The sequence below is a fragment of the Tupaia chinensis genome, unplaced genomic scaffold (assembly GCF_000334495.1).
Source record: "Tupaia chinensis unplaced genomic scaffold, TupChi_1.0 Scaffold000259_1, whole genome shotgun sequence".
NCBI classification, from domain to species: domain Eukaryota; kingdom Metazoa; phylum Chordata; class Mammalia; order Scandentia; family Tupaiidae; genus Tupaia; species Tupaia belangeri.
Genome location: NW_006159739.1, coordinates 1,629,586 through 1,648,037, shown reverse-complemented (window position 1 = coordinate 1,648,037; position 18,452 = coordinate 1,629,586). Strand labels below are relative to the sequence as shown.

Sequence of the window (18,452 nt, the reverse complement as noted above, 5' to 3'; positions counted from 1 at the left end):
ACACACACACACACACACACACACACACACAATATATATACATACATACAGAGAGAGAGAGACAGACAGACAGACAGAAATCTGTAAACTTTGAAAATAAAAATTATAGTCCTAGCCAAGTGGCACAGCTGGTAGGGCACCAACTGCACAATACTGAAGCCATATAGAAGACAGAGGATTGAATCCTGAGTCAAAGGGAATATACCAGATGCATCCACTTATGTCTGTGATACTCGCTGGCTAGGAGGCTAGGGAAGGATTACAGCATGGTATGGCCGTGTCAAGGGCACCTGTCTCTCTCTCTCTCTTTTTCAAAGAAATAAATGAACTTTGAAAAATAAAATTAAAATGGGCCAGTTCTGTAGCCTCATGGTTAAAGGAGCTGGATCTCACAAGGCCAACCTCATGGTTCAATCCTGGCCCAGGAGATTTGCATGTTTGCATGTATGCCCCAAATCCTGACAGAACGGACAAATGAAAAGATTGTGGCGTGACCACACCCCAATGACGGGTGTTCCCTCTCTTTGTCTCTCTCTCTCTCTCTCTCTCTCTCACCCTCCCTCCCTCCCTCCCTCCTTTCTCTCTCTCTCTGTCTGTCTCACCTCCTCCCTTCTTTGTTTCTGGCAAGTGAGTATGCACCCCGGCAAATTTAAAAAATTAAATGAAAAGTGTAATTATACTTGGCCTATAAAGAAAAACTTACCAATGTATTATATAAACTGATGTCACCTTCTAACCCGCTTCGTCTGTGTTCAAATTTTACTATAGGCACTTTGGCAGTAGTTATAGGCAAAATATTTCTTAAACCTGATTGAAAAAAAAGACAACTTCAGTAAGTTAAATTATGTTTATAATGCAAAAATTATTGTCTTTTTATTTTAAACTTAAAATTTAAAATTTATACCTGGATGTCTCTTCAGAATTTTTGCCAAATTTTCAATTATTTCCTTACAATTTAATTTCTAAAAATGAAACAAAAACAAATAAATAATAAATTCAAGTCTGTCTGACTCAATTTGGCTTTGTGCAAAATTTTACTTTAATCTAGACATTTAATACAAACATTTAAAATTTCCAGCCACAAAATTCTACCTAACCTCACAATTCAAGGTATATGGTGCAGAGACCTACAATATCAGCATAATATGGAAATCTGATAGAAATTCAGAATCAAAGATCCCACTCCTCAGCCAAATGAATCACAACCTGCATTTTAACAAGATTCTAAGATAATTCACATGCAGATTAAAGTTTGAAATGCATAAAAGCAAGAGAAAAATATGGTTTTCAATATGTGAATAAACTAAAGAAGGATTTGGTGAGGACAAAACAACACAGTGATTCAGAACACAGGATCTGAATTTAGACAAATTCAAATATTGAAGTAAATACTGAAGAGTTTGTGACTGATCAGATCCTCAATCCCTTCGAGCATCACACTACTATTCTATAAAAAAATCAAGATAAAGGGACCAGCAGTTAGCGTAATGGCTATGTTGCTGGACTCCCATGTAGTCGACCGCGGTGGCTTAAACTCACGCCGGGCGCGTGTGTGTGCGTGCCCAAGATCCCGAGAGGAGAATGGAGGAGAAGGGACTGCGGCATGGCCATGCCCCCAGGGGGGTGATTTCTCGCTTTCTGTCTCTCTGTCTCTGTCTGTCTGGCGAGCGCACGCGCCCTATAGCAAAAACCTCTCCAAAAAAAAAAAAAAAAAATCAAGATAAAAATAAACTTGTGCTCAAAGTTTTTCAAAAGATTACATAAGACATATGAAAATCATTCCGCTCCAAAAAAAAAAAAAAAAAATCAAGATAAACATAAACTTGTGCTCAAAGTTTTTCAAAGGATTACATAAGACATATGAAAATCATTCAGGAGTATGCCTGGCACTAAAAAACCACTTTAAATCTGTGAGCTAGGTATTATTACTACATTTGTAAGGGGGAAAAGATAATCCTATTATCACTAGCACCAATTTCTTTGAGGAAATTTCACCTCTGCAAATTTAACTATATTACTTTTTTAAAAACATAAGAGAGCATAGCTGTATCATAATGATACTCATAAAATAATGAAAAGGGAAGATAATGATATTATAAATTAACTGGATTAAACTAAGAGAATAAATATCAATCCAAACAGATACTATAAAATCACTTTTGCATATCCCCAACGTGCTCCTTTGAGCTATAACAGAGCAGCAGTCATTGCACCTTAACCTGGGGATTTCAAGGGCATCATTAGTTACTAAATCATGCACAAAAAATAAGAAATGTGGCAATTTTTCTCTATTATGCAAGAATGTGTAATTATGCTAAAATTTTAAAGCTACAATTAAGCTATATTTTTCCAGTTTCAATTACAGCTCATCTGGAAGAAAATAAATATATTCTTTTTCATTGTTTCAACCTTCCAAAGTGAATGACACAGATTATACATAATTGTACACACACTAGTAATTAGAGGTGTGATTATTAAATTTTACATAGAAGGCTACTAAAATTCTAATCCCCTCCGTGGGTAAAAATAATTTACTATCGGGAACCAGCAGTTAGCGTAATGGCTATGTCGCTGGACTCCCACGTAGTCGACCGCGGTTCGTGTCCCGGACCCGGTGGCTTAAAACTCACGCCAGGCGCGTGTGCGTGCGTGCCCAAGATCCCTAGAGGAGAATGGAGGAGAAGGGATTGCGGCGTGACCATCCCCCCTGGGGGGGTGATTTCTCGCTTTCTGTCTCTATGTCTCTCTCTGTCTGTCTGGCGAGCGCACGCGCCCTACAGTGAAAATCTCTCCAAAAAAAAAAAAAAAATTTACTATTCTCTCAATTCCTACTCTTCAAGATGAAGGACAGTCTTTTTTCAAGTAGGTGGCACTAAGTAGAAGTTAGTTAAGAGAAACAAAATATTTGCAGTTTTTCAGTTTATTAGAACAGTGCGTTAACACTGGAAGTAATTTCTTTCAGCCAGAAGTAAGGGTCTACCAGGCATCACTGCCATCTTTGCTCCAGATCTAACAATTTAAAAGCCATATTTTGAAAGAATTATTTCAGAAACACAAAGGTCTATTATTCTGCTGAATTATTTTAAAATGTAACAGAGGCTATACTGACACCACTACAGATGCCAGAAGCTTGGCCTCACCCCAGTCTTGCAAACAGTCCCTGATTTTCAAACATAAATACCAATAGCTATACGGGTAAACAACTGAGCATCTACAAAGATCTCCTCCTTTCCCAGTTGCTAGGAAGGCACGGGAGAAGTCTTCCCTGCTCCATCAGTCTCTTTTATTCACTAGAACTTAGACAATTTCACTCCCTTTATTTAGGCCTAGTATACAAAGAAGGAAAATATAAGTACCCACTCTCACTGCTGAGATTGCACTTGGGGAAGGTCTGCTCCTGGCATCTCAAGGTGGAATTCAGAAAGCTTTCAATTTCAGAAAGTAGTGGTTAGGTTCTACAGTACTATTAGTACTATATTTCAGCTACATTATGGGTTAAAAAATTACAGAGAGGCAATGAGATAAAATGGAAAGAGTTATGAACTCTGGAGTCAGACAGACCTGGGTACGAATCCCGGCTCCAACACTTACTAGCTGTGTGAACTTGGGCAAGTCAGTTTATCTCTCAAAGCCTCAGTTTCCTCATCTGTAAAATGGGGGAAATAATACCTACCTCAAAGGTGGTTGTAAGAATGAAATGAGATAATGTATGTAAAAGTGTATATTGGGGACTCAATAAATGTTAGTTCCCCTCCCAGCCCAAATGAGTTACTAAAAGCTGTATCTTAAGTACATCACTTATAACATTGCTTCAATGGAAAAAAATGTGTTGTGGTGCCCCAAAATTACAAGAGATTTTTAGAACACAACCCATTTATAAATGAGATGCCCACCTATACCATCTATTTATAGAGATCCAAAGATATCACCTAATGTAAGAGACATGAGAAGACAGAGTAGGCAAGATCAATAATCACTACTGATCTGAAGCACTGGCTTCTCAATGGTTCTAATGAAAAAACAAACAAACAAAAAAACAGCTTTATCACATATTAACTTTTTTCCAAAATTCATTACAAAGCTCTTATAACTCTTATGACTTGGCTTTTGTGTTATAAAATTACTTAAACAGTAAAATTACTTATTTTCAGACTTGAATGTAATCTAAGTGGATAATACTAATGCTTTTACATTTCAAATACTCCCATTATTATACTGATACAAAACATATCATATATTTTTAACACTAATACATACAAAAATAAAAATAGATTCATCATTGGAAGAAAATAAATTTCCACACCCCTTTCCAAATATTAACTCTTACCTCTGCATTTTCATGGCCTTCCAGGGTCATACAAATATCCAGGTCACTATCACGAAATCCAAATCCATTTTTAGAAGAACCAAATAAGCATAATCTTGCCTTTTCTAAGCAAAGGGAAAAACAAGTCAAAAGTCTTACATTTAGCAGGTTCGAGGCGTCTTCTATTTATTATCTATTAGTGGCTTATCACCAGTTGATCTTGTCCACGTCTATGGCTAACATTACCTACTACTAGGAATACACTGAAAAATTCTAAAACATTCATCTTAAGTCCACATTATTCACCCAAGTACCCATATGTTTTTCAACTGCTTTTCCACTTTTTCAGATATCATATTAAATATGTAAAAACTGAACTATCAACTTCACCCCAAAGCTACTATTATTCCTACAATCCCTCTTTTCAGTAAATAATATTATCTAAGTAACTGTTCAAAACAGAAATATAGTCATGCACTGCATAACATTATTTTGGTCAATGACAGACCATATGTACTATGGTGGTCCCCTAAGATTTCAATGGAGCTAAAAAATTTCCTGTCACCTAGTGACATCATAACAGTAACAACTACGTTACTGGTTCATGTATTTATTATACTTATAATTATTTTGGAGTGCATCCCTACTTATTAGAAAACAAGATTCCTATAAAACAGTATGCCATATTATAGTAGAAGCTGCCTCGTATTTCTCATTTCTCATGTTTACATGTCTATCAACTGCATCATTTTCTCTTTTGATTTAATCTATATTTTTTACTCATTGCTGCCCTTCCAGTGGGACAAGATATGGAGGTAGCAAATAGTGATATTGATCATCCTGGCCCCGTGTAGGCCTAGGGTAATGGAAGTATTTTAGTGTCTAAATTTTTAACAAAAAACCCTTAAAAGTTAAAAAATAAATTAAGATATTTTAAAATGGAAAAAATTTACAGAATGGTACTGAACAGCAGAGCAGCAGTAAGATGTGACACTTTGGGGGCCATCAGGTGGTGTGGTGGCTAAGGGCACTGGACTCCCACACAGTCGACTGCGGTTCAAGTCCTAGACATGGCGGCTTACTTTCTTTCTCTCTTTCTCTTTCTCTCTCCCTTCCTCCCTCCCTCCCTCCTTCCCTCCCTCTTTCTTCCCCCCTTCCCTCCCTTCCTCTCTCTCTTTCTCACTCTGTCCCTCTCTGGTCAAATTAAAATAAATAAATAAAGTTAAATTAAAAAAAAAAAAGTTAAGCCAAAAATATTCCAGCAGTAAAATTATCTTTAAAGAATAAATAAATAAAAAGGATGTGACATTTTATGAGGCAGTCACATAATGGAAGGACCCTGGATCAAGTTCAGAGATCTCACTGATCACTGGCACATGCTTGCTCAAGATCTGGGGTCGAATGAAGGCTAGGGGTGAATGACTGAATCAAGGCCTGTTGGAGGTGCTGTCTGTCTCACCTAAATAAATTTGAAAAAATAAAAGAAAAAAGCTTAAATAATAAGAATATAAAGAAAAAAGTATTTTTGTACAGCAGTACATATGTGTTTTAAGCTAAGTATTAATACAAAAGCATCAAAAAGTTTGAAAAAAATTTTAGTTTATGAAGTGAAGCAATTACATGGCTAAGCTAAGGTTAATTTATTATTGAAGAAAGAAAAACAACTTTTTAATTTAGTGTAGGGACCAGCAGTTGGCGTGATGGCTACGTTACTGAACTCCCATGTAGCCAACTGTGGTTCAAGTCGCAGACCCGGTGGCTTAAGCTCACGCTGGGCGCGTGTGTGCCCAAGATCCCGAGAGGAGAATGGAAGAGAAAGGAGTGCGGCGTGGTCATCCCCCTTGGGGGATGATTTCTCGCTTTCTCTCTGTCTCTCTCTGTCTTCCTGGGGAGGGCATGCACCCTATAGCAAAAACCTCTACAAAAAAAAAAAAATTGTGTAGCCTGGGGCCAGAAGGTAGTGTGGTGATTAAGGCACTAGACTCCCAGACAGTTGAATGTGGTTCAAGTCCTAGACCTGGCAGCTTGAAAGTCACATGAGGGCATGTGTGTGTGCCCAAAATCCTAGGAAGAAAATGGAGAAAGGACTGAGACATGGCCGCCTTCATGGGGAGGGTGATTTCTCACTTTCCCTCTCACTCTCCTGCCACCATGCACACATGCCTTGTGGCAAAAACCTAAAAAAAAAAAAAAAATGTAGTGTAGCCTAAGTGTACAATGTTTAGAAAGTCTACCGTAGTATACAGTAATGTCCCAGGCCTTCGAATTCATCACTCACTCGCTCACTCCAAAGCAATTTTCAATCCTGCAAGCTCCTCCATTCATGGTAAATACCCTATACAGGTATACCATATTTTATCTTTTATACCATATTTTTAGTGAATCTTTTCTATGTTTAGATATGTTTGGATACACAAATACTTACCATTATGTTACATTTGCCTGTAAAATTCAAAACAATAACATGCTATACAGGTTTATAGCCTAGAAGCAATAGTCTAGGATGTGTAGCAGGCCATGGCATCTAGTTTTGTGAAAGGAATGTGAAAAACAAAATAACCTAATGATGCATTCCTCAGAACATATTCCCATCGTTAAACGATGCAGGACTGTACAGGTGAGATCCTGAATGCCTTTTTCAATCTCCACATCCAATCACAAAGACATTTAGCTTCTTCCAACTTAACTATCTCATAAATCCATCTACCTTTCTTCATTCAAACTATCACTACAAATAGTTAAGTTTAATATTTGAGAATTTACTTTTTCTTTTAAGCTTTTGCCACAGAGCGCACACACTTGTCAGACACACATACACACACACACACACACAGATTCTGGGCACATATGCACACATGCCTAGTGTGTTTATCAAGCTGCCAGAACTAGGATTTGATCCGTGGTTGGCCATGTAGGATTGGGTTCCCTTAACAACTAGACTATGGGGCCAGCCAGTATTGTTATTTTTTTATTGTTTTGTTTTTGTCCCTTCCCCCACCCCTCAATACTTTCGATCTGGAATTGCTTGACTCCATAGCTACAGAATCTGTGGATACAGAGGGTCGTATATTCCAAATGTAATATGTGACTTCCAAACTACTGTTATGTCTCATCTGGATTTATGCACCAAACTCCTAAATGTTCTGACTGCTTCTATTCTTATGTTCTTATAATCTATCTTACACATACTGAAAACCCTCCAAAAGCTTTTCATTAGGCACTTGAAATTCAAAATCCTTCTACCAATAGCCATTAAAAGTCCTATAGTCTATGGGGTCGGATACCTCTCCAACCCCATCTTTCTATTACCATCTACTCCAGCCACAGTGACTGCTATAACAAAACATGCTAGACATAATCAAGTCCTGGTGTCTTTTGTACTTGCTACTCTCTCTATAATGTTCTCTCACTAGATATTCATATAACCTGCTTCTTAATATGATTTAGGAATCTGCTCAAATGTCACCTTATCAGAAAGAACTTCCACCAATACTCCAACATTTCTATCCTTTTGTCTCCTGCACTTTATAGCACTTAATATAACATTATAATTATTTTCTCATTGACCATCTATCTGTCTCCCCCTGTGAAACAGAAGCTTCAGGAGAAATTTCACCTTTTTTGATTATTAATAGAATTGCATTCTCAGCAACCACAATAGTACCTAACATGTGGCATTAAATAAACATTTCAAAATAAATGAATTAAATTTTAGATTGCACGATTATAGTAATAAATCAATTGTTAACCTGTGACATACCATCATATTCTTTTTGAATAAACTTTTCCAAGCCAATTAAAATTTGCTCTCTGTTGTGTTGTTCAGAATAAGGTGGTGATAGCTCATCTAGGTTTTAAAAAAAAAGGAGACAAGGAAAACAGAATTTGAAAATAAGTTTTGACTCAGAAATTTTATTTAACAATTTCTTAATCTTATAACTTATTTCTCATATATTTTTAAATTTTACAATTATTTTTAGATTTTTTTTTAAATGGCTAGAAATAAGGTACATCAGGTAGGGGGAAGAGAACAAACCCTTAGTGGGACATGGTCACACTACAATCACTTTCCTCCATTTCTCCTTCCCATCAGGATTTCAGGCACACCTGGCATGTTTTTCAACCTGCCAGGGCTAGGATTCAAACTGAAGTTGGCCATGGAAAGACACACAATCCACAATTGTTTTTTTTTCCCCCTTGGTAGAGAGGTTTTTGCTATGGGGCATGTGCACTCACTGAAGAGAGAGAGAGAAAGTGAGAAATCACCCCCTAGAGGGGATGGCCACATTGCAATCCCTTCTTTGTTCTTCTCTCGAGATCTTGAGCATGCATGCACATGCACCTGGCGTGAGTTTTAAGCCACCAGGTCTAATACTTGAACTTTGGTCGACTACATGGGAGTCGTGATGTAACCATTATGCCATCTGCTGATCCCCACAATGCACAGTTCTTAACCACTGCACTATGAGGTCAGCCCAACTTCTCTAACTTTAAAACCATTCATGCTACAGGGGAAGAGGCAGGAGGACAGCAGAAAAATAATTTTAAAAATCTATGTACATTTCACATGACAGTTTTCCCTACGAGATATCTACAAATATATTTACTTCTTCAAATTATTTAAGACTGTTTTCTTCAGACACTCTACTCTCTCCCACAACCACGCTTGTTTTTTCATTCCTGTTAAGACTATATTTACTTTGTTACACTAGGCACCTGACTTATTTAAACCTAACAGTTCCCTTAAATGCCTGGTTAAGATTCCTATCTTCCCTATAAACTGTTTTGCTTAACTACAGCCTAGCATGATCTCTCTTTAATTCAGTACTTTTAGTTCTTCAAATTGCTTGCCACCGTCTAGTTATTTCATTTAGATTCATCTTCTTTTTCTAAGTAAGATCATACATTCCTTAAGAACAGTCTTCTTTTCCTGACTCCTCCTCCAGCCTTATCCTCAAAAGTTAATGCAGAAATGAGAACAAAGCAGTAATTAAGAATCTGCTGTAATAAATGAAAGTTTTTCAAAAAGAAATTTACTTATAAGTGGTGTTGCAGTACAGGGTAGTTGAACAGATTAAAGGTAATTTTTCTTTTTTCTTTTTTGGAGAGATTTTTTGCTATAGGGTGCATGCACTCGTCAGAAAGAGAGAGAGAGACAGAGAGACAGAAAGTGAGAAATCACACCCCGGGGGGATGGCCACACCACAATCCCTTCTCCTCCATTCTCCTCTCGGGATCTTGGGCATGCACACACACGCGCCCAGCGTGAGTTTAAGCCACCAGGTCCGGGACTCGAACTGCAGTCAGCTACATGGGAGAGTCCAGCAACATAGCCATTACGTCAACTGTTGGTCCCTCTTTTTCTTTTTTCAGGGCATGAAACTTCTGTAGGACACTTTAATGGTGGACATATGGCACTATATATCTGTCAAAGTAAATAGAACTTTGCAGCACAAATAGAGGGGGGACTTAATATTAGGTCATTGGGAAAGCCATGATGTATTTTCCTATGCAAAAATGCATCATTACTTTTCTGACAACCCAATATATGCAAATTTCAAAAAATTATCTAGGAGATCAGGGGATCTCAGGGTAGAATGCAGACTGTGACACAAGAATCTAAATGTATTATAAATGTATGAAACAATTTTACACAAAGGAATGGAAGAAAAGGTACTGACCCAAACAACTGATAATTAGTAGAATATGTAAAACTGAGGGCAAAAGGAACTACACATAAGCAACAGTTCTGATGCTGCTAGCCCATGTATTGAAACAGAACAATTAAATGTGTGGTAAGTGCTAGAAATCACACTTCTCATTTTCAGGTCTCAGGAGTGTACAGATAAGCAAGGAGAAGAGATTAGAATGAACCATATGGTAACAGGTTAAAGTTGGAGTCATTGGTATGAAATCATGGTTTAGCTTAATATAGGTAAGATGATCACACAAAAATGTTTATTGCAAGTATATATACATGGTTAGTATACATACATATATATTGTTACAGTGAGAAGGCCTTGATGCAACAACACACCAGTAACATCAAGCAGACCTAGTGTTTGGATCTTGCTTTCTAATACTATTCTCCAGTGAAAGGAATCAGGACTCCTTAGAGAAATTCCTAATTCTGGGACTGAGATAGAAACTATACATGATGAGTTTGGAGAACCTTGTAGTGTCAGAAAGTAATGAAGTGCTAAAAAAACGAATAAAACCAACTGAAGCGGGGGGCTATGTCAAAGAGGCACAAGAGCCAACTGAAAGAGCTCCCAAGGCCAATGCAGGAATAATTGGAGCAACAAAACAAAGTAGCATGGAATTACAACCCAAAGTATAAAATATTCATGAGTCACACTGAGATAAATTATTGAGTAAGTAAAAACAAATGTAGTGTACTATATCTTAACAAAGCTGCTGAAACCAAAATGTGCCATGATGCAACCATACCCAAGATAAAGGAAAACACATGTACATAGCCAGATCCATATACAAATGAGTGTAACAGATTTATTTATAATAGCCAAAACACAGAAGTCAAATATTCATCAACAGATAAGCAAATTGCAATATATACCTACAATGGAACACTACTCAGCAGTAAAAAAGAATAAGCTAAACACATACACACAACATGGACAAATTAGAAAATAATTAAGCTAAATTAAAGAAGCTAGACTGAAAGAAAGTAAATTCTGTATGATTTCACTTATGTAGAACTCTAGAAATTGCAAACTAATCTACAGTTACAAAAGCGGATAAATGGTTGCCTTCAAGAAGAGAAAAATGGAGAAGGGTGTGAGAGAGGGGTTATAATGGGGAACCAAATGTTATAACATCAGAAATTTTACCTTACCTGAACACAGCAAGAAAGTCATAAATATTTGCTGAATGAAGTTATATCTCAGGTACTCCAAAAATGTGTGCTGAATAAAGGCATGAAAGGCATCCCCTAAATATCTTTTATTTTTAATTTGTCAGAGGACATGTGTGCTCACCAGAGACAGAGAGACAAAGGGAGAGGGAGAAAGCACCACCCAATGGGGAATGGTCATGCTGCAATTCCTTTTCCTCCATTTCTCCACTGGGAATGCATTAGGATTTTGGGCATGCACATATACATACCTGGCATGTTTTTCAAGCTAATGAAGCTGAGATTTGAACCATACAGTCATGTGGGATTCAGCTCCCGTAACCACCTGGAGGCTGGCCCACACCAAATATTTGTATAGCCTTCTCTCTCTATTACCTTTCTTATAGCCTACCAAATCACAGGCAATTTTTCCCACTAAGAGATTATGCACTCTAGACTTTTAATCTTCTACAAATTAAAATACAATTCAATCTCAGTACCATACAACTAATCCCAATTCCTCTCACCCACTCCAGTAAAAATTGTGTTTACATTGCATTTTATTTATCACTAATATAGTATATAACATATTCTGCTTCCAACAATGGTGATTTACATGCATATTTATACATCCATCTAGAGAAGTGCTATCCAAGAACATGAAAACGTTCTCTATCTAGACATCTCAGTGCAATAGCCACTAGTCACATATATTGCCTCTAGTATAACTGAGGAACTTAATTTTTAATTTTATTTATTTTTAATGGATTTTAATTTAATCGTTACCTATAACTAGTGGCTATTACATTAGATAGCTCAGATCTATGGGTCTAAGCTCCTTAAACGCAATACGTATGAGCTTTGGATTCCCCGTGACATTTACCTTGGTGCCTGTACATAGAAGGCATTTATCATTAGTAAGTATCTGTGGTTAGAACCCTACACTCTTCAAAAAACCTCTACCAAAACAAAATGTAAGCAAATGGTTTTTAAATTAGAAAGTAATATTCAACAAATAGGAAAGAATCTAGTCTCAATAGTTGGAGTAATTAAAAAAACTTACCAAAACATCTTTTACATACTAAATCAAGTATTTCCCGAAATCTGTTTGTCATCGGTGGTAGAGGTTTTAGATCAATTTTCCTGAAATCCTCTGGACAATCATTTTTTGAATGGCCATCCTTTTTGCAGATGCTGCATACTATAGTTGGTGGCTATACAAAAGTAAAAAATAATCTAATATCTAATACATGTTTGAGGGACTTCAACACTTAGAAAATGGATCCAAAGACAATCTTTCATATATATCAGTTCTGATAGCCTGTACTTTGGGGAGGTTTAAAGAAAAAAAAAAGAATGTCAATAAAATACAGACAGTGTTAGATATAAATAAAACTTTTATGAGTCAACCACTTTTAGTTGCCTACTAAAATAATATCAAGGGTTAAACTTCCTGGAAGATGAAAGATACAGAAAGTACCAAAAGAGACAAAAGGTATGGGGGCTAATTCAAACAACTTGATCAGCACCCAAAGGGAAATATATGGATTGTATTTTTAATTAACAAAGATCTAATAAAATAGGTTATAAAGAAATTTCAAGTTGCACCTTTCATTTCATTCCAGACATTTTGTATCTTCAGAACCAATCACTAAACTCTCTCTTAGTTTACTGGTTCAATGTATTTATTACAAGAGATCAAACCACAGTTCAAACTCTTAAAATAGTTTTTTTATCCAGTAGCCACAAACTGAACTCCAAACTCTACACTATCATTTTAAATGTATTCCAATGGACCATCAGAGAGACAAGTGGTTGAAACAGTAAAAATTTATGCCAAGTAGTTGGAAAAATACACATGTGGCTAAGAAAACCACTACTTTTTAAAATCTTAACATGCCTAGATGCTAGAGCTACTATCTTCCTCCTGAACATTTATATAGCCACGAATTTAATGTATATTATACACAGAAATCTCTATGTGTGGGAATGCTGCAATGTGGTCTAATTACCTGTATTATAGGACTTCCTATCAGCTTCCCAAAGCTTTTTTTTTTTTTAAATGATGTATGTAGGTCAGAATTTTTTAACACTGTTACATATAACTAGCAAAAATAGTAACTGGAGAAACAGCACTTACCTTAAAATAATTTTCCAAGAAAAAAGTATAAAATACAGGATACATAAACTGCTGTTACATAATTAAGAAGTTTTTCTAAAATTCCACCATTTATTTCATCTTTTCAATAGTCTGCATGTCCTAAATAATGCAACTCAGACAAAAAAGCAACAAATGTATCCTTTTATAGAATGAAGAAACTGGTGAGCCAGAGGAGGAAATTGGAGGTTTTAGTCAAAGGGGACAAAGTTTCATTTATGCAAAATAAGTAAGTTCTGGAGATCTCATTTATCTGTACAACTGAATTTAGGGCCCTTGATTAACAATACTTATTATACACTTACTGCGAGAGGGGATAAATATTACATTAAGAGCGCTCACCACAAAGGGAAAGGGTGATAAGAGCTTTGGGAGATGATAAATAAGGTCATGGCATTCATAGTGACAATGATTTCACAATATACTTATCTCCAACTACATCAAGTTATGTATTTTAAGTATCTATAGTTTTTTTAAATATCAATCATACTCCAATAAAATAGATTTTTAAAAAAGAAATGCTGGGATCAGCAGTTGGCATAATGGCTATGTCACTGGACTCCCATGTAGTCAACCACAGCTTGAATCCTGGACCCAGTGGCTTAAACTCACGCCAGGCGCATGTGCGTGTGTGCTCAAGATCCCGAGAAGAGAATGAAGGAGAAGAGATTGTGGCAGCATGGCCATCCCCCCTGGGGGGTGATTTCGTGCTTTCTGTCTCTCTCTCTCTTTCTGGTGAGCGCACACACCCTAAGCAAAAACCTCTTAAAAAAAATAAAATAAAAAAGAAATACTGCTTAGTAACTAGGTTTAAAATGGTATAGCCTGACAATAGTTAACTATAAAAAAAAACTGGGACCAGCAGTTAGCATAATGGCTATGTCACTGGATTCCCACGTTAGTCGACCACAGTTCGCGTCCCAGACCCGGTGGCTTAAAATTAAAACTCACGCCGGGCGTGTGTGCATGCGTGCCCAAGATCCCGAGAGGAGAATGGAGGAGAAGGGATTGCGGCATGGCCATTCTCCCTGGATGGTGCTTTCTCGCTTTCTGTCTCTGTCTGTCTGGCAAGCGCACGAGCCCTATAGCAAAAACCTCTAAAAAAAAAAAAAAAATTAAGCTGGATGAGATTCCAGTTGTTTTTCTTTTAATAATCCATTTGTTTAAACATAATTATTTATATTTTAATTTTTTCATTCTGGTGTCGATAATGATATTTCAATTATGTGCATCACACTTGAAGCAATATCACTTAGCTAAAAAGTTCTCTTATAAACAAAACAGTTATTGCTTTTTTGTGTGTGTGCACTGGGACATTTTCTGTAATTCAAAAGTTCAGACTATCCCATTTAAAAAAGTTCAGACTCCTAAAATTTATAAGGGATAAGCCAAAACCCAGAAAAGACAGAATCTGGATTCTTGATTATTTTTAGAGGGGTTCATGATCTTGACTTTCCTTTTTTTTTTTTTTTTTTTTTTTAATTCTTTTAGAAGTGTAGCTCCCTGAATTACCTTTAGGTTGCTTATACTAAGCACTCCTCCACCCTCACAAAAAAAAAACAAACTAAAATAGAACACTACTAGAAAGTACAAACCTTGTAATCTTTTTGGAAGAAAAATAATTATATGTTTAAAAAATAAGCAAAAGTTAAAATATATCTTGTCTTTGCCAAGTTAATTTTCATAAAACATGGGATGAATCCTTTCATATGTAAGAAAGTGAAGAAACCAACTAATAATAGTGTGCTGAAACCTTTTGGGACTTATTAAAGGCAAGAATAGGGCAGTGCAAAAAGTAAGACAATTATACACTAAAATATCATCCCAAAACAACTGCACAGAAACTATATGTATATTTCTAATCTAAAAACTATACAACCATGTAACCACCACGAAATCTTAAAGATTGTTTAAAAACTGTATCCTACCTTGCCAGAAGTTAAAATAAACTTATCAAACACATAATATAAGTCCTGGGTGGTGAAGTTATCATCATCATTAAGGTCAGAAGCATCTTCTGTAGCTTTGCAATTACAAGAGGTAGCAGATGTGTTGGTGCACGCAATTTGATGTGAACGTTCTGTTTCTAAATTTGCCCTGCAGTTTGACCTGCAGTCTGTTCCAGCAGATTCACCTGAATCAGGAGATTTACACTCAGTGCAATTACATTGGCTGAACTCCTTTTTAAAACAAATTTCTGCAGGTGCTAAATCATCTTGTTTCTTAACTGATTTTGGCTCCAATTTACTGCCTTCACCAGTAGAAAGAAATGAATATTCTTGTCCATGGTCAGCCAAATCTAGGTCATTTACCAATAAATTGTCATTGTTAATAATACATCTCTGTGATGTACCTTCTATTTCATCATATTTATCAGGTTGACATTTTTCTGTGTTTGTTTTTTCTGTGCTTTCTCCAAGCAGAATGCAACAATTAGTTGCCATATTGTCAGACTTCACTGGTTTCTTACTGCTTGTTTTCCCCTTCTCTTTTTTCTTCAAATCCACTGTAGACTTATTTCCACCCTTCCTCTGAGGACAGGCAAAATACCGATAAGCTGCCCTGAACCTCTCCACAACATATTCATAAACAAGCTGGCTGTTTAAGCTCCGTGCCACATTCCTTTTGACCGAAAATGGATCTAGTAGAAAAGAAAATAGGAGATAAGTCCATATTAACAAACTAATTTCCAAATTTACACAAATAGATCTTAACTGCTACAATGTCCGCAGAGTACATTTTCCCAAGGTTTTTCTAACCTAAGATCACAATGAGAGTTCGTAAAAGCTGAATAGGAAAAATACGGTAGTGACATCTTTTCCTTTGTTTTCTCATTAACTAAAACGCTAAAACGGGGGAAAAAACTAGTAAGGTAACTAATAACAAGATGGCTGAGAGGGCCAACTCAGTAATTATAAACTTTTAGTGACAAAATAACAAGAAAAAGACACTATGTCAGGCTATCTCTGTGTGTGGTAGTTAAGGAAGCAGGATCTCACATGGCTATCCTCACAGTTCAAAGGGTTGTCCTTGCAGCTTGAGAAACAAACCAGGTGCGTGCGCATACATGCTCAAAATTTTGAAGGAAGAACAGAGGGAGAAGGAGTTCAGCCTGACTATTCCTAATGGGGATGCTTTCTCCTCTTCCTCTTTCTCAGGCTCTCTCTGGAGAGTATGTGCACCCTCTAGCCAAAATAAAAGGGAGTGGCCAGCAGGTGGTGTGATGGCTAAGGCACTGTGGATTTCTACATAGCTGACTGCAGTTCAAGTCCTGGACTGGCAGTTTGCTTTCTCACTTTCTCCCTCTCTCTCTAGTAAATTAATAATGATGATGATAATAAATCAAAGTTAAATAATTATTTTTTAAAAAGAGACTATGCCAATATACCTCCCTAAACAGGCATTAAATGAAAATTTTCAAGCTCTGTGACTCATTAACATCATCTCTTGTCATAGTATTCTTTAATGTATAATAGTTACATTTTCTTTGCAATTTAAACAACAAAAACAACTCTCAAAGTTTCAAGTTAAAAAATAATAATTTTAGGGACCAGCAGTTAGCGTAATAGCTATGTCGCTGAACTCCCATGTAGTTGACTGGAGTTCGAGTCCCAGACCCAGTGGCTTAAACTGACGCTGGGCGTGTGTGCATGCATGCCCAAGATCCCAAGAGAAGAATGGAAGAGAAGTGATTACAGTGTGGCCATCTCCCCAGAGGGTGATTTCTCGCTTTCTCTCTCTCTCTCTCTCGCTCTCTTGCCCTCTCCCTCTTAAATAAATAAATATTTTTAGGAGTTAATTTTAATAAGATCACCAAACTAAAATAATAATAATAATAATAATAATAATAATGTAAAAAGAAAGAGACTTAAAAAAGTAAAAATTAACATTCTGATTTGGTAAAAATAGCACCCTGAAAATCTTGTATCACTGCAGCCTCATTATTAGTAACAGGCAACAAACTTAGGAAAATGTTTGTGAGCTGTCATAGTTTAAAATTTGAGTGAAATGCTGTGGAATTGAAATTTTTGATTAAGAATTTAGGAGTCATTCTATTAATTTCTATATCTCCAAAGTCCTTAATGTACCTGGGATTGGATGTGCAACCTTAGATGACATCATTTTTTTTCTTTAGCTTGGCCACATTTAACAGAAAGAGTACGTTAGAAGACAACGAAAAACTAGATTTGGCTAGCCCCACGGCCTGGTGGATATGGGAGCCAAATCTCACATGTCTGACCACATGGTTCAAATCCCAGACCCTGTGGCTTAGGAAATATGCTGGGTACTTGTGTATGCATGTCTCAAATCCAGAAAAAATGGAGAAGGGACTGGAGTGACCACATCCCACTGAGGTCCTTTCGCTGTCTCTCTTGAGCACACATGTCCTCTGACAAAGTAGGAAAGGAAGGAAGGCAAGCAGACAAACTAGATTTTAACATTATACTTTAACATAACCTTAGGACACAAACTTATTCAAAAAGATCATACAGTGTTTATAATAATTATTCAATTTTTCTGTATTTCTGAGAACTTTCTTAATTAAAAAAAAAGGCATGTAAATAAGCTAATAACTTTTTTGGGGGGAGGGGGGTAGAGGTTTTTGCCTTAGGGTGCATGTGCTTGCCGAGGAGAGAGAGAGAGAGAGACAACGAGAGGGAAAATAATAAATCAGCCCCCCGGGGGGATAGCACAACACAATACCTTTTATATTCTCCTCCCAGGCTCTTAGGCTTGCATGCACATGCATCTCATGTGAGTTTCCAGCCACCAGATTTGGGATTTGAAACAATAGTCGCCCATGTGGAAGTTCAGTGATGTACTGCTATGCTATCTGCTGGTCCCAATAAGCTAATGACTCTAACCAATAAAATACTTAAAGAATAGAAACCTTTAATATAAATCCTATAAAAATATAATGAACCTTATAAGGAATCAATCTAAAATTATGACCCTATCTAGTGGTACATACAGTGCTATAAAATTAAGGGATAAGATTTGTAACACGGTGTTAGAAATAGATGATGTGCCAGTCATGGTGAAACAGGCAACAGGGTACCAGTAGCAATATTGGACCTGTATAAGAGGCTTGAGTTTGAGTCCTGGGTCAAAATGAACAGAATAGACTTCCCTAC

General features: G+C 36.6%; 1 protein-coding gene across 12 annotated transcripts in view; it reads right to left on the bottom strand.

Moving 5' to 3' along the window:
* TUT4 (terminal uridylyl transferase 4) overlaps positions 1-18,452 on the bottom strand; it is a 210,706-nt gene that overhangs the window by 46,681 nt on the left and 145,573 nt on the right. For 11 of the 12 annotated variants that reach the window (XM_014588140.2, XM_014588142.2, XM_027772234.1 and 8 more), the window contains 6 exons: positions 15,246-15,958; positions 12,223-12,373; positions 8,067-8,153; positions 4,328-4,431; positions 905-962; positions 704-807 (listed from right to left, as the gene is read on the bottom strand). In XM_014588140.2, coding sequence (XP_014443626.1) covers positions 704-807; positions 905-962; positions 4,328-4,431; positions 8,067-8,153; positions 12,223-12,373; positions 15,246-15,958 — 1,217 coding nt within the window. The remainder of the gene's footprint in view (positions 1-703; positions 808-904; positions 963-4,327; positions 4,432-8,066; positions 8,154-12,222; positions 12,374-15,245; positions 15,959-18,452) is intronic. The other variant, XM_027772232.1, reaches the window with a different exon arrangement.